Genomic DNA, 26147 nt, shown 5'->3' with positions numbered 1-26147 from the left:
AGTCCAGCAGCGGTGAACCTAGATCTCACAGGCCCCTGCTCTAGCTGCTGGACAGCGCTACCCTGCTGTGGCAGAGAGCACCCTTCCGCACAGACGCCGGCCCTGACTTGCAGCCAGCCAGGGAGAGGACTGCCCTGGAGTCCTCGGTCCCATCCGACCCGAGCCAAGAGGCACTGGCTGCCTCTGGGCCACGACGGAAGCCCCAGTTATTCCAAGTATGTTTTAGCTTCGGCCATTTTAAGTCCCAGCCCCCGTCTCTTTGCCCTCCCTTGTGGGCCCTCTAATAGATGCTTGGCTTCAGGCTGGGCAGTTCCTCCGGGTTTCCCTGCTTTGGGCTGGTTCCGTTGCCCCCACGTTGCCTGCCTTCGTGCGTAGCTACCCCTGCGATTAAAAACCTGCGGCTGGCTCCGGCCAGCTGCCTCCGGGGCGGTTTCATGGCCGTGGAGACATGCCCTGCAAGGCAGGAGGGCCCCAGAAACTCATTAAACTGCCCCTTGGCCCAAGCCTGGGCCAGCTGCGGGGTTTCAACTGTAGTGTAGACAGACTCATCGATCTCTTGCATGCTGCTCCCCGGGACACTTGCCAGGGCATCTCCGAGCGAGACCCCGTCTCTAGGGCAGCACTGAGGAAAGTTTGGCCCTTCGAAGGGACGGAGGCAGAGTGGTACTTACCCCGTCAGGAGAAGGCCCCGCTGGCTGGGTTCCTGGGCTAAGTTTTTCCCTCCGTTGATCGGCCAGCTCTGGAAGACACGCAGAACGGGAGGAAACATTGAGCAATATATTCCATGGGTCCGTGGGGGGCTCCCCGCTATGCACAGCCCCCTCTCTCCCCCTTCCCTGCGGCTGGCATCAAAGCCAATCAAGGTGGGTGTTTTCACAACCCAACTGGACACAGGTCGAGCCAGATCAGCGTGACAACGCCCCACAGAGGCTCCACCAGACAACACCGGCTCATTGTGCCAGGCACTGTACGTACCCAGATCCAGCTCAGTGGCTTTTCTCCAGCAGGGGCACTGCCTTACCACACAAGAATGCCGTGGGCTCTGCTGCTCCCCGGCGCCGATTATCCTCTCCCACAGCTTCAGGGGGACGTTGGAGATGTGATAGGAGCAGGTGATGGCGGAGGAATGGAGGGGCGCTAGGTAGGGGGCAGGAACCGTAGGCCAGCCGGGCGTCTGCAGGTCGAGGACCACCAGCTCTTCTTCCACCAGGACCACCAGGGCACTGGGGTTATCAAACTCTAGAAGGCAGAACAGCCCAACGTCAGCAGGTGTCGGGCAGGGGAGGGAAACTGAGGCGGGCTCAGTTCAGAACAGCAGGTCGCCTACCTTCCTCTGGCTCTGTGTTATGCACTGTGAAGAAGTCGATCACACGCGACGTGAAGTCCAGGGTGACCAGGGTCTGGCCCTGCAGGATGCTGACGCAGTGCCGGTCCCCGTAGCTGGCACGCGGCATGCCCCCGCTGAAGATGATGAAGTGGCTTCTGCAGGCAGGGAGAAGGAGCCGGCTATAGGATTTCCTTTCATCCCACTGGCTGGGGCGTGGGGCCTCCCGGCCGAGACTTTCACAAGCCCCTGCAGGAACTCCATGTCCCACCAAAACACCCTTGGGAAAACCCTACCTGGACTGACTTTGTGGGGATTCTACCTTGCCCAAGAGTGAACGTGCAGGGGAGGGGCCGCAGAGGGGCTTAGCTGCAAGTGGCACCTGACAGATGGGGGTGATGCCAGGAACTCGGCTGGCATGAGAAGCCAGGCTCCCAGCCCTGGCCGGGCAGCAGGGCACCTTGGCCAGCCCCGGAATACCAACGCACGATGTTCTCCTGACAGCCCATGTGGCACCCAGCTGCCTGAGTGGTACAGAGGGGGTCACCCCCGAGTTTTGCTGGTGGCATTTTGAACAGGGGCTGCCCGGGGAGGCGTCCCTGTGTTCCTGGAAGGGGCCATTCTGAGGCAGGCTGGCACCAGGCTCGGGACACTAACCTAGACATGAGGAGAGCTAGGCTCAATTCTCTGCTCTACCCCCTGCTTCCTGTGTGAGCGTGAGCAAGTCGCTTGGTCTCTGGAACTCAGTTTGCAGCTGTAAAATGGGAACATCCGCCCCGCCCTGCCTCCCAGGGGTGAGGAGCACAGGAAAGAGCTTCAGGCACTTGGACATTATGGTGATGGGGCCACAGGCAGAGAGGATCCTCAAAACTCTCTCTAATAATGTTCCCTCCCACCCCACCTCACCTCCCCAGAAAAAGCCTGGTACCCCAAGCGCCAGAGCCCTTCCTCACATGAGCTCCCGCCCCCCGCGGCATCCCTCATGCTATCACCCTGGCTCCATACAGCAGGTTGGCCAGCTCTGCCCAGACATCCCACCCCCCCACAGCCCAAGAGGGACTAGAAAAATGCAGCAATCGTTGGACACAGGCCGTGCTGCGCAGTGGAGCCAACCTGCCCCGAGGAAGAGGCAGAGCAGAGAGGCCGGCCGTACGGGTGTTTCTCCAGGCAAGGGAGCAGTGGGGTTCGAGACAGCCCAGGAGCTGCACTTCACTAAGGTAGAATCCCGGTTTTGATTCACCTCTCGGCAAACCTCAGGCCCTGGGTTGCTTGGATCCAGGCTCTGGTTAGGGCCCTCCCTCCAGCCTCCACCTTTAAACCTTCTCTCTGCTTTGGTTCTAGCCAATGCAGCCAAGTGCTGTGTCCCCGACAGGAGCGACTGCAGTCAAACTACCCCAGTCGCTTCCCCAAGGCCATGCACTCTACAAACTGGCCGCTAACTGCTGCTCCTGAGCATCAGGCCAGGTACAGGGCGCCTGCGTGGAACGAGCCCCCTTCCTGCTTTTAGGGGTTACCTCACTTCCGTCTCGCTCAAGGGCGCCGGGGGCCATGGTTTAGCTAGCCCAGAAGCCTCCATGCTAGGGCAGAAAACGCGGCACCTTAGCATCCATTGTACGAAGAGGAGCGTTTGTAATGGGAACTTAGGCCCAGGCTCTGAAAAGAAAGTTTCCACTAATGGCCCCCCCCTTAATTCGTGCACTCCTCCACAGCTCGGGGGGACGGCCCCCCCGGACACCACCCTGTGAGAGCAGCACGAAGTGCCCCTCCCCAGCCGTCCGACAATATTCGACTGTATGTGCAGGGGCCGTACCCAGATTCACAGGTTCTCCACAGGACTTTGTTGATTGCTTTGCAGGGAAACGGACCTGGAACAAAGGAGTCGCCACATTAAAACCATCCTCCCTACGCAACCCCAGCTCCTCGGACGGGCCCCCCTAAGTCACCCCACTCCTGTCTTTGTACCACAGCAGCTCCCCCCGCTGGCTTGGGAGTCCATCCGCTCTCCTGTCCACATCAGGAGCAGCCCCCAGCTGTTTCTGTAGGAAGACAGCTGCTCAGCAGGGCTCTCGGTGCTGGGAGACAGCAGCGGGTGTCCCCTGCACCAGAGCATCCGGCCCAGCCCAAAGGACACCACCGTCACGAGCTGCTATGGGCTTAACTTGAAAGTGGCTACTCAGTGATCACCTGCAAATCCAGCAGCCTCCAGACCACCCTCCCCTAGATCACCAAAGTCCCCACGGGAGCTGAACTCCCTGCCCAGCAGCACGCCAAGCAGACGTGGTCGGGTTCCAGGAGGGAACTCCTGCGGGAAACACCCCGCTAGCAGCACGTGGCCGGCCCAGGCTTGGAGACACCGGCTTGCTCCAGCCGTCCAGGTAACAGGAGAGTGGCCGGTTCCAGAAGGAAGCCGCAGAGCCGTGGCATCCTAGTTACAGGGATCCCGATCCAGCTACTGCGTGTGGCTCCGTCTCGCGCCACGAGTGAAGGAGGTTTAGCCTCCTGTTCCCACCCCCAGGGCCCACGGGGAAGCCCTCGTTGCCCTCTGGGGGGCAGGGTTCTTTTGGGGAGCTGAACGCTACTGGCAGCCTCAAGATGTAGCTACAGGCAGGGTCCCTTTAAACCTCAGAGCCCAAGTAGCTAAGACAACATTTGCTGGCAAGCGAGGGGCACATGCCACAGCAGTTGTCCCATGGCCACCCCTCCCTAAGCCCTAGGCCACCAGTGGCCACTTCGGAGCACCCTGTCGAGAACAGCACAGCTGACCACGTGAGTTCATGCCCCAGGCAGGAGACTCTCCCTGTTGCTCCATACCCGCCTCCCCTCCAATAAGGCCCTGGGGCTAGCGCGAAGTCAGAAGGGGGATAATGACAAACTAGGGATGTTAAATTTAGATTCATCAACTAATCGAGTCGTCGATGGAATTTCCATCGACGACTCGATTAGTCCATAAGGCAGTGACTCCCAACCTTTCCCCCATGGAGGAACCCCTAAAATAATTTTCCATATCCCAAGGAACCCCGATGTTTGCTTGGCCAGAAAACGTTGACCGCAGGGAGCACAATTCAATTACTTCTAAATTATTGTCAATAAAATGTATTTGTAAAGAGCTGTTTTTTTTATTTATTTTTACACACACACACGGCTTGACAAACTGCGGTGAAATCTACTCGCCAGCCCCGCACTGCACATGCGCAAGACCCGCATTGCGCATGCCGCCGGTGAACGGGGCAACCGGCTGAAACCTACTCGCCACGGTCGAGTAGTTTCACCGATTTGTCGAGCCCTGTATGTCAGCTTACACTGTAAGGAAAACATTTATTTATTCATTCATTCCACGATTTCTCACGGAACCCCTGACAACGGTCTGCAGAACCCCAGGGTTCCGAGGAACCCTGCTTGGGAAACCCTGCCATAGGGGAAGGAGCTCGCTATCTTGCTGTGCCTCTGCCTTTGAAATGTACAAGAGCCACCCACGGCTCTTGTACATTTCAAAGGCAGAAGAGCAGCAGTCAGGATGTCTCTGCCTACCCTGCCCTCTGCGGAGATGGTGTGGGGGGGGGGGAACCAAATTTTAAGCCAGCTCCCCCCCCATCACGGGCTCCTGCTCGCACCCTTTACTGCCTCTCTTTGATAGAGGCAGTGGGGCGAGGGGGAGCGAGTAGTTGAGTGACTACTTGACCGTCCGACAAGCTTCTGCTCATCGAGTAGTCGACTAGTTGCTTACATCCCTATGACAAACCCCAGTAGAAGGCAAAACAGCCCTCGGGCCCGTGGCTAGAGCGGGGGACCAAGGCGGGCAGGTTACGAGGCAACGCCAACTCACCATAGGGGATAGTGGACATGAGCGGCTGCAGAGTCTTCTGGCAGCTACTGTGGATGGCCCACACCATGTAGCCCCCATCGCTGTGCGAACTCACCACCGTCCTGCCGCTCCGCTCCCAGCCAAGGCTCTCCAGCTGCTGCAAGGAACAGATGTGGCCAATCAACCCAAGGTGGAGAGAGACCCGGGGCATCTCATCCCCTTTATGCAAACACAGCCGGGGCAGGATCTGCTTTTCCCAAAGGGACAAGGGGACAAGACAGCACTTCATACCGGAGAGGGGGGATCAGGGCAGCAATGGAGGCCTGGGGAGCACTGCAATATCACGGGTGCTGCTGTAAGGCAGCAGAGGCAAATCAAAAGCATCCTTGTCCCTCTGGCCACAGGTGGTGTTCCCTGTAAGCTGGGTGCTTGCGGCCACGCAGGAGAAATTCAGATGCTGCCCAGCTGATCAGCAGAGTGCCCACAGCTAGGTTTGTGTCTACTGGTGGTGCACATTCCTCAGTGTGTATAAAAAATTATTCCACACAGGGATGGAAACGTTATGGGAGAACACTGGCCACGGGTCCTTGCCAGCCAGGCCTGGTTTCCCTGCCACTGACAAGAGGGAGCTAAGCTCCCGTGGTCTGTGCCTAAGCGGGACATCCACGGTCCAGAGCGCACGATGCTCTCCATGAAACCCCACCCGAGGTACCTGATTGCCCAGGAAGAGGTGGCTGACAGTTCTGGTGCTCTGGCCCCACACGATCACCAGCCCCCTGCTGTAGCCAATCAGGATCTTGGAGGAGTCTTGCGGGTGCTCCTGCAGCGACTCTACGGGCCCCAGAGACTTCCCGCAGCGGTAGTCGTCTGGCACGCTAGCAGGGAAGCAAGGGGGGGGGGGGGGACCAGGCTGGTTAAGAGCCATGCAGCCAGGTACCTGCTCTCTGCTCTCACCTCTCCCCAGCCCTGTGGGGAGACAGCGCCGCCCAGCTGTTGTGTGGTGGGGAGGAAGAATAAGAGGGTGTCTTCTCTGCCCTAGAGGAGGGTGTGAACATCCCGAACAGCCAGCGGGATGCAGACGGAGGAGTCAGAGCAGTCTCTTCATACAGGGCACAGAACCGGCAGCTTCACCTGCCTTCCTCCTGGCCCGTCGGAGGGGTAAGGCAGGCGTGTTAGGGAGCCACATATCAAGGGACGGGCTCCAAATCTAATCTGAACGCCACTGGGCACAAGCACTGCACAAAGCTACCCCCAGTCCTGGGCACAAGCACTGCACAAAGCTACCCCCAGTCCTGGGCACAAGCACTGCACAAAGCTACCCCCAGTCCTGGGCACAAGCACTGCACAAAGCTACCCCCCAGTCCTGCCCACTAGGCTGTGAGAGCCCTGGGATGGAGTCTCTGATCGCAGCACTCGCTTCGGTCTTTCCCACGTCCTGCTCGGGGATGCGGGAGAGGATCAGGTATCGTACAGCGGTGCCTGCTCCAAGATTACTTAGGAATTGCCAGTTACCACCTTTACGGTGGAGGGGTCCTTTCTCCCAGGATCAGGCCCCGTGTTTACGGATTCTCTGGTTGGGAACCCGGACGTGCACAGGTGCAACGCTCACTCCAGAACTCTTGTCCATTTACAGAGTTCCCTAATGCATTTAGCAGAGTCACAAACCCCCCGGGTTCATGGGAGACAGGCAGACGTATTTCCGCACCATACACTCACACCATTCCTTCTAGCACCGGGGGCGCTCGCCATCGTCTTCCCCATCGCCTGCACCTTCCCCACCATGCTGTCACCTCCCAAGGACTACACGCCCTCCTACCGCCCCTAGGCCGGGATGGCACTTTTATCGTATGTGACGCTGACGTCGTTCTGCTTGATGCATATACAGTCGGCGAGGTTTCCTTTTCTCCGTATTTGTATTTCCTCACCTTACTGATGACTAAGTGTCTTTTTCCTATAGATCAGCATATCATGGGCCTCATTACCCCACACGTCCATTCGTTACCACGGGCCTTTCGCGGCTATTGCGTGTGTTATTTCTGTCCTAGCCAGTTATTCAGCCTGGTGGAGGGGAGTGACCCGCATAGCTGCTCTCTGTCAGCCCCAAGGCCGCTGCAGAAAGCGCTCCAAGGGGGCAGCCTCCAGGCAGCTCAGCTCCACCCTGAAGCGGCTCAGCGTGACCCTCTTCCCGGCAGCAGGCTCCACGCTTGCCAGGGAGCAACCCCATTTTACGGGGAACATTAACAGGTCGGCAGCCACGGCCGCCCCAGGCTGGGTCACTCTCCCCAGACCCATCGGCCGTGTACGTTGGCGCCTACCACCAGGAGCCGATCTCCAGCAGCACCCGTCCACACAGCCGCCTAGGCCGGCTCACCTCTGCAGGATCTCCTCTTGATACAGGGTTTGATCCTCCCGCAGCGTGAAGCCGGCGAGCTCCAGGAAGTACACGCCACCCCCTTCTGTGCCCAGGCAGGCCACGTCGCTAGCAGACTTCAGCAGGATGACCGTCACCCGGGTAATGCTGGGCGGAGAGCTGCCGGGAAGACAAGATTCAGACAATGAGAGCCACGCCAGTTGAGAGGCAGGAGGTTTATGCGCAACGGTGCAGTGGCTCATTCGGAGAGGAGTTTCCCCGTTCCCTCCAGGGGATGCACCGTGGCTGACAGAGAAGCGTGGGCTGGTTCCCTCCGGCGGATACTGGGGCAACTGCAGCTGCTGCCTTTTATGGGCCCTCCAAAGCACAGGACACCAGTGGGTCCCAAAGGTTGCCCACGAGAATCTACTGAGCAGAGCCACGTCCGTTCAGGGTCCAAGCCTGGACAAAGCTCCCTCAATTCCTACCGACTGTAGCTTCGGTTCCTGCCATCAGCGTTTCCCCAAGGACCCTGACCTGCCTCAGCTACCAGGGCCCCGCAAGGAGGGAACAGACATTCCACTTTGGTGGAGATGGACCCTGGCCCACAGGAGCCTGGGGGGACCAAGCCTGCAGACTGGCGCCTGCATGTTTATAACTGGCTTTAGACCCCGCGGCGACTCTTTGGGGACAGAGAGGCAAGTGGCTTTGTCTATACCCGACGAAGCCATTTAGGACCCCAGGAGAGGATCGCGACTGCCCCGGACAGCAATCGCCTTCCCTCTTACACTCTAGCCTGTGAGCTCTTCAAAGGCCTGCACGCCGGACAAAGGAGACAGCTCCCTGCTGTGCACCCCTGAGGCCCGCCTGCCCATCAAGCCAGCAGAGGCAGTGGGGGGGGTGGGTCGCGGAACCCCCAAAAGCAGCCACCGCAGGGAGGCATCCGAGAGTCTGACAACCTCAGTGCTGGGGCAACTCTCGCCCGGTGCCTGCTCTGCCCGTCTCCCGTAAGCTCCTCCTCAGCCCACCTGCCATCTTACAAGCTGAGCCCTATCTAGCCAGGCAGCCTCTTTGCTGAGGGTGGCCAGGTGTCCAGTTTTCGCCCGGACTGTCTGTTATTCGGGTCCCCTGTCCGGTAAAAAAAAAAAAACAAAAAAAACCACAGAAAATATCGGACATGTGAAATGTCCGGTATTTCCCGTTTCTCTTGGACAGAAACCCGGCAGGGACAATTTTCCCTGCCATGTCTGACGGGGGAGTGAGGAGCATGGGCTCATTTAAAGGCACAGCGCTTTTTTTTTTTTGAGGTGGGGAGGGGGGTGTTCGGTATGTTTTGTTAAACCATCTGGCAACCCTATCTTTGCTTTCAAGTGACGTTAAGTCCTGCTTGGGCATCACGGTCTTTTAAAGGGGGATTTAGATTTCTAGCACCGGGCTGGATTTTGAGAGAGGAGAATTCAAGGCCCAGCAGCGGCATTCAGCGATTCCAGTAATAAAAGGACCCACTCCACCCGAGGGCAGGGGTCTGCATGTCAGTCAGTTGCGCAGACTCCTCCTCTCCCACCAGCACGGCTGCCCTGGGCCTAGTGAATGAGAGCTGAAAGATGTAGTGCTGACACAGAGGCAGCAGGGGGCAGCACTGCCTAGCATGGAAGGAAGCCAAAAGGCGATTCCAGCCAAGCTCCTCCAGGGCCCCATCAATAACCAGGCTGACCCCGTTGCTCATTGGGGATTTGGCATTCCATGCGCATGAGACCCCCGGCTCAGGGAGCGAGCTCCAAAGCAGCACTGGGACGTACCCAGAGCCAGGCCTAGAACTCAGGAGGGGCTTTAACATCCGTCTTAGACGGCGCCTTTTCCAGCCATCGTCGTCCATCGGGAGCGAGCAGCTACTCTGACCTGGGATTTGTAACCCAGCAGATCCCACCCGTGGTCCTCAACCTGACACCGCAGCAGCTGGGTTTCCCATTACACCACTTCACTGGAGGATTTGGAGCCAGGAACGACGACGGCATCGCCTTGTAGCCTGCTCATCACCTGGGAAATCGGAATGACAGACAGGTCTCCTGCCCAGATCAGTCACCCCAATTTAACTACTGCTGCTCATTAGCTTCCCAAATGGCTGTTTCAATAGCTGGGCCCGTTTCTATTCCCTGCTATTAAGTACCTGACGTCACTTGTACCCGTCTCATTGTTTAAGCGAGTGATCCGTTAACCTCTGCTCCTACTTTGTATTGTTTCCGAAAGTCTTCGATCCAAAGAAAGATTGCCCAGGGCTGTCTCTTTGTAAACCCAGCTGCTGCACTGGCAGGTTGTGGCCATACCAAGCGGTAAACAGGAATAGGCAGGTATCTGTGCAGAAGGGCCGCCATACCATTATGTAAAGCAACTGGCGCTCCTTCGCCCACTCACACGCGCTGTGTGTGCGCGGTGAGTTTCCACAGCCCTCTTCCTGCTTCACAGGACTTTCCACCCAGAACATGAATAGTGCCCCTGCCTGCTCTCAATGATGCAAACAGCACCAGAACAAAGCCTTCATTTAAGGGGACTGCGACACAGGAAGAGGATCTTGCATCTTCCAAAGCTAGCCAGAGGGACATCAGAATTTACCCCTTCGTTGTTATTACTGTGATCGCCTCAGCTGAGCAGCTGTAGTTGCAAAATGCAGCACATGAGCACGCGATGGTAGCAACCATATGTGCAAAAACCAGTAACTCTTTGCTCGGAGCGTCTGCACAAGTTGCTCACAAAAGGATGCTGAGGATTCGCATCAGCTGACATTAGCTTCAACTGGAATTCGAGGCATCCAGCACTTCGGAAAAATCAGGCCGGAGGCGATTTTAAGAGAACACGGTCCTCTGCTGCGCTTGTAATTGTACAAGTTAAAAATCTCAGCGTTTTTTGAAATTCTGCCATTTAACATTTGCTCTTTTATCATCCAATGCCCAGAGAGACTCATTAATTCCGTGCTGGTTATTGTGGGCAGGTGCAGCAATTCAAGGCTTGGGCAGCAAATGCCGCTGAGGTTAGGAAAAAAAATTCTTCTCCGGTCTTTCAGAAAGATCGCAGAAGCATTTCCCTCAACCGTAGGGGCTGCAACATTGAACTCGTAATAGCATCCATTTGTTTTAAAGAAAGAGGAAACGGTGCTACCTACCTAGAGTGGTTGGTAGCAAATTTTACAGAGTATATTTGGGCTACATTCAGAACCGAGGAGTAAGATGTGCAGACAGAGGCACCCGTAAAATGAACTCAAGGTTTCATTTACACTGTTAGTTGGCCCAAAAGATCCAGCCCATCCCCATGAGAATGAGGGTGGGATTGTCCTTCCCCACCCTGAAGTAAAATGAGGCCAAGCAGATTTAAATAATTTAAAAAAAACCAAACTTTTGCATCTGGCAACACTGCAGCCAAATTTCGCCCCAGCACAGAGAAGCTTGAGAATAAACTCTGGCAGACCTTTTGCAAGCTCCGTCCTGTTATCACTGCTGCTTGTTTAGGAGACTGTGGTTTGTTTCTTGGTTGTTGTTTTTTTTTTTTTTTTTTAATTGAAAGACATGCGTTTGCAGAGTCCAGCAAAGGCTGAAACTCAGACTTCAGTTTGTTCCCCCGGCAGTTACTCAGCCATGCTGCCTTTCCCCATTTATAAGCAGAGGTGTCTGCAGAGCCAAGCTAATCTCAACCACGCAAGCTCTGTCTATTTTCTCCACCAATGCGACCATTCCCATGGCAACAGAGAGATAGGAGAACTATACAGCTGTGTACAAAAGGGAAGGCTTTGGAAACCACAGAGCCAGGGTAAAGATTCCTGGAGGGGAGAAGGAATGAAACTGCTGCTTAGGAGAAGTGATTGAACCAGATGGATAAAATTAAACGGGGATGTTTGGCCTTTTAAATACCCGTCGGCGGTTTCCTCAGAGTGGCCTGTACAGGGCAACAGAAACTTAGATTCAGTTCAACAAGTCCAAGCTATTTTACACTAAAATCTGGGCTATTTGGACAGGCTCACAAGGCAGAGCGATTAAAGGTTTCACAGCTGGCGTTTCATCAAGCGCTTTGCAACCGGCACTGGGCCCGAACTGCGGCTTTAACACCTCCCTCACGTGTGGATGTTGCAGAAGTGCCCAAAATGAGCAAAGTACAGTCCGTGGGTTTTGCCTCACGTTCCTCCTAGGTAAGCTGGCTCTGTTTACACGGCAGCAGTTGAGCTATTGGTGTCCAGCTCTGCAAAACCCCACCAGGGTCTGAGGGGCCCCGGTTTGCACATCATGACCAGCAAGACTCCGGCAGGCGAAATCCTGACCGTAGGCTCCCCAAAGGGAGGGAGATTAAAACTGGGCCCTCGTGCCAAACTTCTAGGACCATGGCGTCCAACCAGCTCCCTTCGCCAGCTAGCTACACTCAACCGGCCAATTAGCTGCACGTGACTAGCAGCTATTGGGTCGACACCACGTTTCCAGGAGGTTGGGAGGTCTGGATGATGCACAAACCAGCACAGGCCCGAGGGAGCTGGGCTCTGAGCGGACAGGGCCAGGTCAGCAAACCAGGGGCACACACAAAGCACTCGGCACCCAGCAGACCCCAGGTCCTGTCCTGCTCCAGCACAGCCCTAACTCCCCAGACACACATGCAAAAGGAGGCGGGCGGCGGTGAGTACTTAGCACTGTCGAACCCTGCTCGGCCCGGGAGGGTGAAGCTGAGGGTCTCCTCCAGGTGCGAATAGCCGTCCTTCTGGTCGATCTCCCACAGGTGCAGGGTGTTGTCATCCAGCAAGGACAGCAGCCGGCCCTGGGGGAGAGAGCGCGACGTGTGAGGAAACCCAGGACGTCACAGGATGAGGAGTTCGGTCCCCCTGCTCCACGGCGAGACCCCGCTGGACACGGCCGCACCAGCCCACCACTCTGGATTTGGGTGCAGGTACCTTTAAGCACCATCCCAAAGGCTCAGCCTTGCATCCGCTTGCTGGCCGCACCCACCCTCCCCACAGCAGTGGCTGAAGTCTTCCAAGGCCCTGCTAAGCAGAGCTGTTCCAAGGGGCAGAGTTTGTGTAGGACAGGAGGCCCTAGTGCGGGGAGGGGGGAATTATCAGGCCAGGAGGAGTTCGGGGGGCTTGGAGACATTGCCTGCCCCCTTCCTTGCCAGAGAACGGCCAGCAGTCTGGCTACATCAGAGGACGGGCTGCTGCACCATGCGGACAGCAGGGCCTGGGCTACTCCCCATTCAGGTGGGAGCCGTTGCCTCTGGAGGAGAGGCCGGGCCATGAGACCTGAACGCAGCAACGTACCTGTCCAGGCAAAAAGTGCATCTGCGTGACGGCGGCAGTCTCCTTGTGCAAGCCAGTGAACTCCACTCCTGGAGCGCCGTATCTGGTGCAGGCTGGGAGTCAAGGAGGCCACGAGAGAGAGAGAGAACGAACGCACAAGCCCCACACCAACCCCCCATTCTCCCCTCCCCCAAACCAACCATGCCAGCGGGCAAGATCCCATGTTGAGAACAGGGGACTAAATGCTTTTACCGTCTCGGTATTTTGGTGGCATCACGTTCACCACCAAGGTATCCACACACCTGTGCTGGTCACTCACCAGCCGATTTTAAAGGCCTGGCATTGCCTTTCTACAGCCGGGCACTCAACCTGGTTAGCAAAAGGCCAGCCACCCCCACAGCACCTGAACAGGGCAGCCGGGTTTACATGGAGGGTTTCACACCATCATCTGCCTGCCCAGCCTGGGCGCACTGAATCCTGCCTCTGCATGGCGTTCCACGGGAGGGACTGGTTATTGCGCTGTACCCAGCAGCAGTCGTACTGGGCCCGGTGTTTTCCATGCCCGATCTGGGGAGCGCGATATAGCACAGGACTAGACTTGTGCAAGCCGATCCACTCCAGCATCACGTCTGCGCTGCTCAGGAAGAACGCCCGGGTCCATCGACAGTTCCACACCCGGCCCTGCTGGCGGCTCGCAGGGCTCGGGCGAAGGCGCGGTTGAATTGCAGCGTTATCGTTTGGGGGAGCCCAGGCCCTGGCATCCCGTGAGGTGAAGGAGCCCAAAGGCTGCAGCCTGAGCCCAACCATCCACCCCACAATTAAACAGCCCTTAGCCCGCAGGCACCGGTCAGAGCCCAAGGCCCCCCCTCACCCGGCCCCTTGAGCCGAGACACGGCAATGAAGCAGAAGGTGCTAATTCTTTCAGCAGGATGAAAATGCAGCGATTCCCGGCCCTTTCACGCACGGCCCCCTGCTAAGACCGGCTCAGGCCAAGTCCCACACGTGAGCCGGCGGCGCCTCTCTTCGCTCTGCAGGCATGCCGCAGAGCCAGCCTTTTGCCGGGAGCCAGGCTGGCGGGAGGGGTTCTCGGGGCACCGTCTGCAGACAACAGGCGGTGCCGTCTGGCCAGCTGGCAGTTCCACCCCAACCGTCCTGGGCTGCAGACGGGCAGGGTGAGTCTAGACAGCACTGTCATGCCCCAAACACTGCGCATGTCAGCAGACCCAGCAGCGGGACTGGCAGCTTGCCAGGCACCCCGGGGCATAAGACAAAGCTGGTTTCCCCGGCTCTGCTCTAGAGAGGCAGCTCTTGCCGAGTCCTGCGGCCTTCCCAGGACTCCCCGTCTGTAGCGGGAGGGCCAGAGTCTGCACTGGGCGTCCCATGGACAGTTCTCTGCAGAGGCCGGTGTTCATGCGTGAGGCTGACTGCAGACACGCATGGCTGTTTGCATCCTCAACCCTGCTGCTACGCACGAGCGCACGACCTTTCTCTCCAGCAATTTGCATCGACTAGAACGGTGGCTTAGCCTGTCTCTCTGCAGTCCGGGGCTGCAAGCTCCTTTAGCGTCCCTGGGAACGACGGGCAACAGGAACTCAGCCACCAAGCCTTAGTGGGCTCGCTGGCTCTAAGGCCTGCCTGCCGGGGAACGGAACTGATCCAGGTGCGGGGTCGTGCAGACACTTCCTCAGCCCCAGGTGCATCACCAGTGTGCCTGGGAAGCCCCGCCCAGCTGTCTCTGCACCTCGCCAGAGGTTAACAGGCTGAGAATTAGCTCATGGGCCGCCGGCGCTGCACGCTCCACCCCCAAGCGGTTCACGAGCCAGTTGGGTGTTGCAAGAAGCAGCGCACCCAGCTGACAACTCGGGGGAGTCCACCAGCTCCCAGCAGGCACCAGGGCCTTGAAGCAAGGCCAGAAATGCCAGGGCAGCATGGCTTCCTCCAGACAGACTAGCTCTCTGGATAAACAGGGATTTCAGCCTTTAGGTCCATTCCTGCCTTTACCCCCACTGCTCAGCCAAGTGCCAGCTGCCAGGCACAGACCCACCGGCTCTTGGGGAGGAGCCTGGATAAGTCGACCTGTCTCAGGCAGGTGACAACTGACACGCTCGCGGGGAGACTGTTTCCTTGCTCACAATGGCTCTCCTGGGAGTGCTGCTTCGGGAGAGAGGAAGTTGCAAGCAGATGCTTCTGCCCCTGCCCTTCTACCGATGGCTAAGTACCCTGGTGGAATCCAAGGACTCGGGGTTCTGCTCATCTCCATCGCAGCCCTCCAAGGGCCCCAGGTCGCAGGGGGCCTGGTGCCACCATCCCACCAGCCTTACAGTGGGTTCCACCAGTCCCTCAGCTCCTGGAACGAAACAGGCCGCAAGAAGTGGGGCTGGGAGCCATCGCTGTCCTTTGCATTTGTCCTTCCAGGCTGCAAGGGCAAAAATCCACCCTCGGCAGCAGGAAGGGAAGGCGCATATGGGGTTAGCAATAATTCCGCACTGCAGCCTGAACGGGACTGGGAAGGGAACTTGGACAGCCCAGCCCCACAAGGCCAAACCTCCCTCCACATCAGCGTTCAGCTTTGCTGCAGGGGGCAACCGTCAAGGTTATTTTATAGTTAAGGTGAAGCCCTGAATGCATCTGAGAGGAGGCCAGTCCGTAAAGAGGGAGATGGCTTTCCCAGGGCGCCCTTCCACTGAGTCCTCTCTTGGGCCATCCAGGATCGGCGGGAAAACGGCGCAGACAAGCAAGCCTGGAACAAACAAACCATACAACTGGGATGGCCGACACGCAAACCCTGCTCTTGCCATTAGCCCGGCAGGTGTCATGCTGAGCCTCTGGTTTTAGAATAAATATTTCATAGAGCCTGAGGCCAGAAGGGACCCCCAGGATCATCCAGCCTGAGCCTCTCCTGACTTAAGTGGCCTGTGATCCCTGGAAAATGCATTCCAGTGGTTAATCACCCTGCATTACAAATTCACATTTCTCTGCTAGAGACTGACAAATTTCTCCCCATCGAGTCACCCCCAACCTTCTCCTTGAGTCTCCCTCTGCAAGACGTGCTTTCTAACCCGCTCATCACACTCACAGCTCTTCCCTGAACCTTCTCCAATGCATCAATGTTCTTGATTTGCGGGCACCAGACCTGCCCAGTCGCACCAGAGCCAAAGACGGAGATAAAAAGATCCGCTCCTGTTCCAATTCCAGTTCCCCGTTTGCACATCCAAAGGCTGCATTAGCCCCTTTTTAGCCACAGTGCCACACCAGGAGCTCACATTCAGCTGATTATCCATCATGTCCCCCAAATCTTTCAACCACTGCTTCTCAGGACAGAGTCTACCCCATCCGGTCAGAACGACCCATGTGCTTTGTTCCTAGGTGGATGCATCTGGCCAGATTAAAATGCATACCAAGCAACTCAGGTTGCTCTATTCATCTGTTCCTTTCCTTATGCCCACAGGACCCCTCTGGAAACACCACCATTCAGTGATGGTTCCTCACATAGAGGTCTCAGAATGCCACTACCAGTTAGCCACATTTTAAATGGGTTAAAAGCTGCCATGTTGTATCACTCTAGTTGTTAAATCAAAACATCATCCAATCAAATGCCTTAAAAAGTAGATCACATTATCTTTATCAAACAAACTTGTAATAAAGGAGAGATCTTGGATTGGAATGAATGGAAAATTGATCCTATTAACATGCACTTCTTGCGTTACCCTCCTTTAAGACTTTCGGAAGCTCTGTATCCGCCACTCTAGTATCTTGCCTAGGATTGATGTCAGACTGACACCTATAATTAGCTGGGTCATACCATTACCCTTTTGCAATACTGACAACATGAGCTTTCGTCCCGTTTTCCCCATGTTCCACCACTTACTAAAAGTCACCGTTAATGGCCTCTCAAGCTCGTGACAGATCTTTTTAAAAAAACCTCTTGGATTCCTTTTATCTGGACCTGGTGATTTAAAAAGGTCTAATTTTCACAGAAAAAGTTATACAACAAATAGTCTTGCAGCACCTTAAAGACGAACAAAACATGTAGATGGTATCATGAGCTTTCGTGGGCACAGAAGTGAAACACTGCCTACAAAAGCTCACGATCCCATCGACATGTTTTGTTCGTCTTCAAGGTGCTGCTAGACTCTTCGTTGTTTAAGTTTTTCCATTTACAAACTAACTCTGCTACCCCTCAGAAGCTTTTAATTTTCATCACTGGTGTTTAGCATCCTCCAGAGATACCAGTGGAATGGAAATAAGTATTATAAGTGATATTGTTCATATATTTTTTGGGGGAAAAAAACAGAACAGAAATGTTTACTGACCACTTCTGCCTTTTCTGCTTAATTGATAATTCTACCATTTTCATCTAGTAATTGACATGGCTAGGTTTCTTTTTTGTTCGCTTTTTAAAACTCCTCTATTGTCCTCAGTTCTACTGATCATAGATTTCTCCTTGTATCCCTTAATCATTTTCTATAATTCCTTGCTACGGATTGATATAGATGGCTATCAACTTTCCCGTGCCTCCCTTTGTTTACCAGGTTTTTTTGGTTCGGTTTTCAAACCAGTACAGCCTTTTCTTCCTCCATTGCGAGATTAAGGAAGCTGTTGACTGAGTAGGCAGAAGGAAGATTTATTCTATTCGCTGCCATCAGCCTGTAGTTGGCCTTGGGTATTTAGACAGCGACTTCTATGGAGGCAGGAACTCTCTCTGGAAGTGCAGTGCCTAGCGCATGGGGGTCTCAGTGACAGAGATACAAACAGACCAGTACCTACGGGAGTTGTTACAAGAGCTTTTACAAGGAGCACCAGGCTGATGGAGGGAACCTAGAGTTTGCAGCAAGGATACCCCTGGGTTATTACCAAATGCTTCAGTCTCGCTAAAGGGCTAATGGAAACAGCAGCCCACAGCACGGTTCCCAGAGGATCACCGGGACACAAGCAATTGCTCTGTCCTGGGAAACAATTACCGAGTAGCCAAACTGGCTTTTGTTACCACTGGAGGCTTAAAGTTCAATCCCAGAGAATTTGCTGCCTCCCCACCCCATCCTGCATTAAAATGTCCCTTTCGGTCGCTTGTTTCCAGGGACATTTCTCGCAGGCTTTAGCAGAGAGCAGCTTGTGTGTCACTCTCTTGCAATCCCCCCCTCCCTGGAGGGGCAGAGCGCCCTGTATGTACTCCCCTACGTCTCCTGGCGCCTCCCTTCCTTTCTTTCGGGTTCACTGTGGCCTCCCAGAGCTGTGTGCTCTGGAATCCCTCCCTGGAGGGCTGCCCGCTTGCCCGTTGCTCAGAGCAACCCTCTCCTCTCACTCCCGACTCCACGCTATGCTTATTCAGCAACTCTCCTGCGCTGGTTTCCTGCCCCAGAAAAACAAAAAGAACTTCAGAAAACGCAAGGAAACAGAACGGGACGGAGAAAATCCAGCACCTCTGAAATGGGGACGCAGCCGCTGGATGATCTGGCTCCTTCCTCACTCAAAAGGCCACACCTCAGGGGCCCCCTTTGTTATGAGGCCCCCCCCTAGAAGTTTGGGGGTACAGATGAACTCTCGGCTGAACATGAGGCTAAGATGGGAAAGCCCCTGGCCTTGAAGAGGATGATACGACGCCCAAGGTACAACAGAAACTTATCCCAAATTTCAGGTTTAACGATCCCGAATGCTTGGAGGAAGAGCTAATCAAATCTTTACCAGAGACACTTTCCCTAGACAAGATTCGAACTAGATCTGCTCCGTCTGACGTGGGTTTATAGGGATAGAGGGATTTGGCCCTTCCTTCCCCCCTTAAACATGCTTTGCAGTTAACAAAAGGGAAGGGGCGGGGTGGAGTTAGAGCTATGTTTGGACGCGTTCCCTGAACCATCTGCCCCTTGTGCCATTGTCCCGACCCTTTAAAGCCGCTGCGGCGGCGTCTGCAATGCAGCAGGAGCGTGGGGAGGAAAGAGGGTGACAGGATGAATTTAAGTCGCTTGCATAAACTTGTTTCAGCGCCCAATTAAACTCCCCAAAGGGCCGGCGCGCTGGAGTTGGGTAATTCGATAGGCTGGGCATGTCTGCAGTTAGCAGCGCTCCTGTGGGCACAGACAATGGCAGCTCTCCTGCTCTTTAGGACCCTGAACTTTTTCCCCTCATCGTAACATTCTTCCAGCTCCCCCTCGGCCCAGGTCCCGCTGGAGTAGACCTGTGCTGTGCTGTCGCCGTAGGGGTTCGCGGCACAGGACCAGCCTGGGCTCAAACCCTACGACTGAGTGGTAAGATCAGCTATGGGGCCTGGAGACATCAGCCCCACACAACTCAGAGCAGCCTCCGCCCCAACAAGGGGGAGCTGGAGTGAAGGGGGAGCTGGAGTTGAAGGACAGGACTAAAATGAACCGACCGAACCCTGCCTCCCAGGTAGCCACCAGCCACTAGCCACCTTAGGATCTCGTTCTCATGGGCCCTGACTTTGCACACGCCTGCTCCCCTCCTGGGAAAGATGGAAGCCACACAACCCGAACTCCAGACCCGGCCCCACCAGCAGCGACTGCGAGCCCCGTCCACAACACCCGACTTCCCAGGCCCCAGCCACACAACAGGGCACCAGCCACTTCCACCCACGAGGTCAGCCAACCAGAGGGGGCTCAGGAGTCAAAGAACTCAGGTTTTGATCCGTTCCCGATTCTGGCCACCCAAGAAACCACTGAACGGCTCCAAGCTTCTGGTGCTCCTAGACTGGTCGGCCTTGAAGGCTGGGCGCTAGGGTCACCCTCGCTCCCCACCTCCTGCCATCCAGAACTTCTGGGCTCCCTAGACTGACCGAACTCGGGTTTGTGTTGGTTGTGAAGCCCTAGATGGCTCCAGGCAGGTTGCCGGGGCAGTCTAGAGGCCAAGCCGGTTGGCTCTCACAGGCCTCGGAACGGAGATTGCTTCTCACAGTGTTCACCCTGCTACAAGACCCACCGGCACCTCCCCGAACTACGCCTGATGGGAAGGGCAAGAGCGAGGCCGCATCACTCCATTTCCCAGGGACCAGGTGCCCATAAGGACCAGCGCAGCTAGTGCCTTCACGAGCCTGGGGGCCGATACGGACACAGACACCCTCCTTCACGGTCAGAGCTGGGACACGCCGGAAGCCATGGGGGAGGAAGAGGAAGCCCGGGGAGAGCAAGCGAGCCCCTGTACCTGCAGCCTGGCTGAGTCCAGGACCCCTCCACGGCACAACCTGGGCACGGAGGCCCAGCGGGAAAGCGACCGATTCCCACCACACTTGCCAGCACGACGCCTCCAGCTTTGGACCAGAAAAATAAGAGTTTTGCAGCCTCCCTGCCACGCGCCCACCCCCTGCAGCCCTGGATTCTCACCCACTGATGCTGGACCATGTCCAGGAACAGTTGCCCTGCTCCAGCGTTCCCTGGGAGCGGCCACCCAGGAGAAATTCAAATGCCGCCCAGAGGATCAGCATGCAGCTCTACTGGTGGTGCACATCCGTACAGGCCTTGGTGCACATAAAATTTATTGCACACATGGGAGGAAAAAAAATGAAAGGGAACGCGCTGCCTCCCCCATCCCACCTCCCGGCACTCCACTTGTATGTGGCCAGAATGGAGGCTGGAGCAAGCCAGCGGTACACCCCAGGACTGGCACGAGGGACAAGGCCAAAGGCCGGGAGAGGCGTCCAAACCTTGGGTGGAAGCGGCAGGGGGAACTGGAGGCTGGCTGGATTCTGCCCATTGGGCCTTCACAGAGTTAGAGAAACTCCCTTGTATCACTGACCAGGGTCATTCCCGGGCGGGGCGGGGCCCCTGCAGATGGGACTTAGAAGCAGGGGCCAAAGGCAAAGCGACTGGCGCCGAGGCTCAGCGTTAGTGACGTTGCACTGGATGTCAGCGAAGAGCCGACTCTGCCTAGCCAGCTCCCAGAGCCCAGCTCCGCCAGGACCACACACACGGAGGAGCGAGGACAAAGCTGGCTCCAAAACGCTGCCTCTGGAAGAGAAACAAAACTCTGCACCCCGGGGACACAGGGACCCCGCCCGCTGGCGCTGCTGCAAGGCCTGGGCTGCTACACCCATCCCGGGGAAGAAGCACACACAGACGGTCAGCGGGCCCACGGGGCATTCCTAGCATCCCCTGCCCCAGCAGCCGCAGGCTCCCTGCCACACACACCACTGGCCACTGTAGCCAACGGGGCAGCCGATCTGTTCAGTGTGGAATCAGATGCCGCCTGGCAAACAAGAGGAGCGAAATCTCGAGTCAGGGCGCTAGAGAGGAGGCTGTCACTGCCCGGGGCGAGGGGGAGGAGCCAAACCAGCCCCCTCCTGATGTTAAATATCAATTAATTAATTAATCGAGTAGTCGATGGAATTCCCATCAGCTACACAATAAGTCGATAACGGGGAGCACTCCTGCTGCAGCTGTGCACTAAAGCGGGTTTAGCTCCTGGGGCCGCTCTGCTGCTCCTGAACCGGAGAGACGGTGCCAGGGGGGAACCAGCTTTTAACTGGTTCCGCCGAGGGGAAGGAAAACAGCCCGAGGACGTGGGCTAGACAGGGGAGGCGTTCAGAGGCCCCAACTCCGCTCAGCCCTGCATGTGGGTTTCTAAGCTGATCAGCCGCCCAGAGAGCAGCTTTAATTCTGACGAGGGTTGGGCCAGGCGAGTATTAGCGGCACAGAGCTCCAGCACGTCCCATCCCCTTAACCTGCCGCACGGAGCAACTTCCAACTCAGCCAAGCAGCTGTTGCGGAAGGAAGACGGACACCCGGGGTCAGGAAGTTCCCTGGCTGGACGCCTGCTGCCAGGGGGGTCCTATAGGTAGGTTAGCGGGCTGAGTCCAGACTCCACTCCTCTTCCTGCCACCCTCCTCTCGCTCAGGGACGGATGGAGCCAGACACGCAAGACTTGGGCAAGGGACCCCCGAATGCTAAGCAAGTGCCCGGCCCCCCCACAAGGGATCTCTGTCTCCTGCCCACAAGGTAGCCCCGCACAAGGAGCCCGCCGGCAACGCGAGTGCTGCAGGCGTGGGTTGATTTGCAACGGTAGAAACATGTATCAGAGGGGTAGCCGTGTTAGTCTAAATCTGCAGAAGCGATGAGGAGTCCTGTGGCACCTTATAGACTAACTGAAGTGTAGGAGCATAAGCTTTCGTGGGCAAAGACCCACTTCGTCAGATGCATGACGAAACATGCTCCATCTGGAATCCGCTCTGAGAAGCATCCCAGCTTCTAGTGCAAGCGGCCAGGGCCAGACGGGAACCGGCGTCCTACAGACAAGTCGGTCAGTTCCATCTCCTGGCTTGGTGATGCAATGCAGCCGTGGGTAGCAGCTGTAGGTTCAGGGGTTTGGGGAACAGCGACTGGCATGGCCATTTTGTTGCCAGAGAGACCCAGGACAGCGTCACAAGAGCGCACGCCCCCAGCCGGGAGATCACAGCACTAACTTGCTGTACAGAATTGGGACAAGTCCTCTCCCCTGGCAAGGACGCAGGAGACCAGCAGGCTCCGGGGCACAAGGACATCTCAGCGCTGCCTCGTTCACACCTTGTGCAGAGCCGCATTTAAAGCGGAGATTGCAACTCCCGACAGGCAGGTTCTCCCCAGCACGAACCTCCCCTCTCAAGCCAGCCAGGCGTTAAGGGGCAGCCCACGTGGCCGTCTGGGACACGCAGGGGAACTCCTAGAGCAGCTCCCAGCCCTGTCCGCAGCATGGCCCAAATCAGGAGGTTGCAGTGTAGCGTCTGATTCAGGTTCTATTGCCAGAAAGGACCAGCACCGTCCTCTTGTCCCCCACAGGCCACGGAACTCCCCCAAAACAATCCCTGGAGTAGATCTTCTCCGAAAGGACATCCGGACTGGATTTTAAAACCACCAGTGATGGAAACCCCACCACCACCTTGGTGAGTTGTTCCACAGACAACTGACGCACTGACCCGTATTTCCAGTCTGACTCGTCTAACTTCCACTTCCAGCCACGGACGGGGGTAGACTATTCTTTGCTCCACGGAAGAGCCCGTTACTAAATATTTGTTCCCCGTATGGACACTCACAGACTAATCAAATCACCCTTTAACCTGCTCTCGGTTAGGCTAAGTAGAGTGAGCTCCTTGGGTCTGTCACTATAAGGCAGGTTTTTTTAATCGTTTTTCAGGGAACATCTCTGAACCCTCCCCAATTGATTAACATTCTGCATTAATTGTGGGCACCAGAACGGGACACAGTATTCCAGCAGTGGGTGCACAAGGGATAAAGATAAAATAACCACTCCACACCTACTTTCAATTCCTCAGTTTCGGTATCCACGAATCACATTAGGCCTTTCGGCCAGTGTCCTAGAGAGCCTGTGTTCAGCTGATTATCCACCCAAGTCTTTTGCAGACTTTTCCCAGAAGATGTACCTCCCCCATCCTGTAAGCACGGCCTGCACTTTTTGTTCCTCAAGGTATAGCTTTACTTTTGTCCCTATTCAAATGCATAGTTCGCTTGCATTCCTCTTACCAGCTGGCTGTTTCAGTGACTTAGCATCCACTTCATTTACCACTCCCACAATGGGGGTCAGTTGGGTCCTTAGTGATCATTTTATGTTGTTGTCTTCTAGGCCATTGATAAGTGTTTGACAGAGAAGGCCAAGTAGCACCAATACCAGCAGGACCCTCCTAGAAACACAAGTACTTGATCATTCTCCATCTACAGTTACACGGATACCTATCAGTCGGCACACTTTAAATGGATTAAAAATTGTCTGTGTTAATTTGAGGTCATTCTTTAATAAATGTCATGCAGCACCAAGTCCAAAGCCTTTCAGAAGTCTAAGTATATTACATCGACAGTATTGCCTTTACCAACCAAAGGTGACTCCTTTTGACAATCTGGATGGACAGGAGCTATTTTCCATAAATCCACATTGATTGCAATTAGTTATCTGCCATTAATCAACAGAGTCCCACATCAGCCACTTCTTGTCTTATCCAGAATTCATGTCAAACTGCCAGGCCCGGAATTATCCAGATCACCTTGTTGACCCTTTTTAAACACTGCCACAAAATTAGCTCTCTTCCAGCCTCCTGAAACATCCCTGGTTCTCCAAAATACATTAAAAATAAAACCCAAACTTCACGGTCCAGTGAATGCCTCAGTCAGCTCTGGACATTTTTGGACTCAAATGATCTGGAGCTGGCGATTTAATTATGTCTACCTTTAGTAGCAGCTATATCTTCCAGAGGTACTAACAACACGGATGGTTGTTATAGTTGGTATGACTATATTTGTCCCCCAACTCTGCCCTCCTCGCAGAGAACAGAAATATTTACTGAATGCTTCTGCCTTTTTACACTATTGAGTCTAACATTTTGTAATCAATCAATACCTTTGTTAGGACTTGTTTATTCCTAGTATACTTTAAAAACTCCTCATTGTCCTCATCTCTGCTGGCCTTGTTTCTCCTTGTGTCTCTTTGCTTCCCTTATCAATTTTCTGCAGTTTCTGGCTTTTTATTTCTACTTGTTACTATCAAGTTTTCCTCTCTTCTATGAGCTGCGATCAGTTCCTCTTTTTGGTCAAGACTAGGTCTAATATACAACTTCCCTGTGTTGGATGCAATGGTGTGAGTTTGGAAATTGTCATCTAATATTTGGAAATATTGAGTAACTGTCACATTAAAGCTTTACGGTCAGGAAGGTGTGGAAAAGCCAGACCTGAAATGCAGGCTGCAGAGTTGCAAGCAGAAAAAGGGGAAATCAGCCAGCCAGTAGTCTGAATAGATGCAGCTCTCCGCAGCATTTTGCGAGCATCTCTGCAGGGAGGAGAGCGCGGTCCTCTTGGAAAGCCAAGCCGTGCACACCAAGAAGAGCAGCACTAGCTACAATTAAGCTTCTTTCCTCCTCGAAATTGCTCTCCTCTCTCAGGAAGGCAACAATCTATTAGCACAACCCTTGCATTGCCATCGACGCAAGTCAGCAGCGGCACACCGGTCCCACCGTACAATGTCTGACTTAGCCCTGCAGGAGGGGTTCCTGGACTGGATGCAATTGCCAAAGGACCCAAACAGAAGGATGTTCGGGGAGGTGTTCAGCTAGGGGAGGAAGCTGTTTGGAAAAGGCTTACCTTGCTTGTTTTAGTGCCCGAGCAAGGCAAATTTACAACACTTGCTGAGGCTTTAAAAGCCTTGTTCTTTGAGGAACATTTTAAAGGCCAGGCTACGCAGCAACTGGCTTTGCTGTGTGGAAGTCCACTCACCAGGAGAGGTTTTAACCAGCTAGTGCAGAACCCCCCCCTCCAACCTCCCCCGAAGCCAAAACACCCAGGCTCATCAGGGATTTTGCAGCCCACGTGTAGGCTTGTCAGAGGGAGCTGCAAAATAAATCTGATCCCAGGACGGTTTCCATTTAAAATTCCAATGAGATGCAAGAATTTCCTCCACCCGATCTGCCGCTGCATCAAGCTAGCGGACTCGAAAGCGAAACCCACACGTCTGCAGCCAGCACACAAGCCAAGCGAGGTGATAAAGAGACACATTCTGCTTCAGTCAGTCTCTGTCAGTGCGGCTTTCAAAAGGTATTTTAGTAACACAGATAAGGCAGCGTGGGAAAGAAGCTCCATTCGATTGTGCTTCCTCTGAAGGAATTCCGTGGCTTATTTATTGGAAGTCATTTCCTGGGCTCTGGTCACAGCACTCAAACGCACCCCCACACGGGAACCCACGGTGGGCAGCAAGCAACTTACAGAGAACCTAATGCAAGCAGTGGCATTTTTTTAAAACCCAACGGTTTGCACGGCGTACTGTCTAGCATTTTATCAGCTATCAAGAATTCCCCCGCTCTGATTAAACACTTAGTGGACGGAGAATTTGCTAGACTGCAGCAAGTGTGCCAAACTCTTCAGCGCTATGCGTTTGACATCACCTGCATCCGTTTACAGAGCGAAGCCTGTAAAGCTGGTAATTAATAAAGGCTTAGGCGAGGTAATTGTGTTATGCACTAACTTGATAGACACCATTGCACTGTAAGCGTCTCCAACAGGCCGGCACCAGATGCCGAGATATTCGTTATCACAGGCCTCTTCATACAAGCCTGCCTACATGTGACTCATGGCGGGAGCTGGGAGCAATGCACCAAATGCTAGTTTCAGATGCAAGCTTACAACCAACACCCCCCCCCCCCCCCGAAAACCGAGGCCACAACAGCAACTGGAGGCTGCCGCGGGGAGGAGCCTCATGCTGGCCGTTAGCCTATCTGCATTCAGGATCATGGCCCAGCCTTCTGTAGCAAGACATGCTGTGCGCTCTGAACAGACAGGGAAACGGCTCATGCACTAGCCTGGGCGGGGATATTACAAGGAAAAGGCTGCTCGAGTTCCAGGACCAGAATTGAAGCCATATGAGAGAGGCGGCAATTCCCTGGGGAAGAGGCCGGCGTGCATGGAATAAGAATCCAGAAGTAATTTAACCC

The 26147-nt window shown here is 55.2% G+C and overlaps 1 protein-coding gene across 7 annotated transcripts in view; it reads right to left on the bottom strand.

Annotated features, from left to right (window-relative positions):
• The window catches only part of LLGL1 (LLGL scribble cell polarity complex component 1), a 68087-nt gene that overhangs the window by 16324 nt on the left and 25616 nt on the right, over positions 1 to 26147 (bottom strand). For 4 of the 7 annotated variants that reach the window (XM_075899770.1, XM_075899764.1, XM_075899765.1 and 1 more), the window contains exons 3-11: positions 12761 to 12842; positions 12134 to 12264; positions 7498 to 7656; positions 5839 to 6001; positions 5148 to 5283; positions 3135 to 3189; positions 1328 to 1482; positions 1022 to 1239; positions 672 to 739 (exon numbers count right to left, since the gene is read on the bottom strand). In XM_075899770.1, coding sequence (XP_075755885.1) covers positions 672 to 739; positions 1022 to 1239; positions 1328 to 1482; positions 3135 to 3189; positions 5148 to 5283; positions 5839 to 6001; positions 7498 to 7656; positions 12134 to 12264; positions 12761 to 12842 — 1167 coding nt within the window. Of the gene's footprint in view, positions 1 to 671; positions 740 to 1021; positions 1240 to 1327; positions 1483 to 3134; positions 3190 to 5147; positions 5284 to 5838; positions 6002 to 7497; positions 7657 to 9275; positions 10977 to 12133; positions 12265 to 12760; positions 12843 to 26147 lie in introns of those variants that run through there. The other 3 variants (XM_075899767.1, XM_075899766.1, XM_075899768.1) reach the window with 2 other exon arrangements.

The sequence above is a fragment of the Pelodiscus sinensis genome, chromosome 16, assembly GCF_049634645.1.
Source record: "Pelodiscus sinensis isolate JC-2024 chromosome 16, ASM4963464v1, whole genome shotgun sequence".
NCBI classification, from domain to species: Eukaryota; Metazoa; Chordata; order Testudines; family Trionychidae; genus Pelodiscus; species Pelodiscus sinensis.
This window is presented reverse-complemented; position numbering and strand designations above follow the sequence as displayed.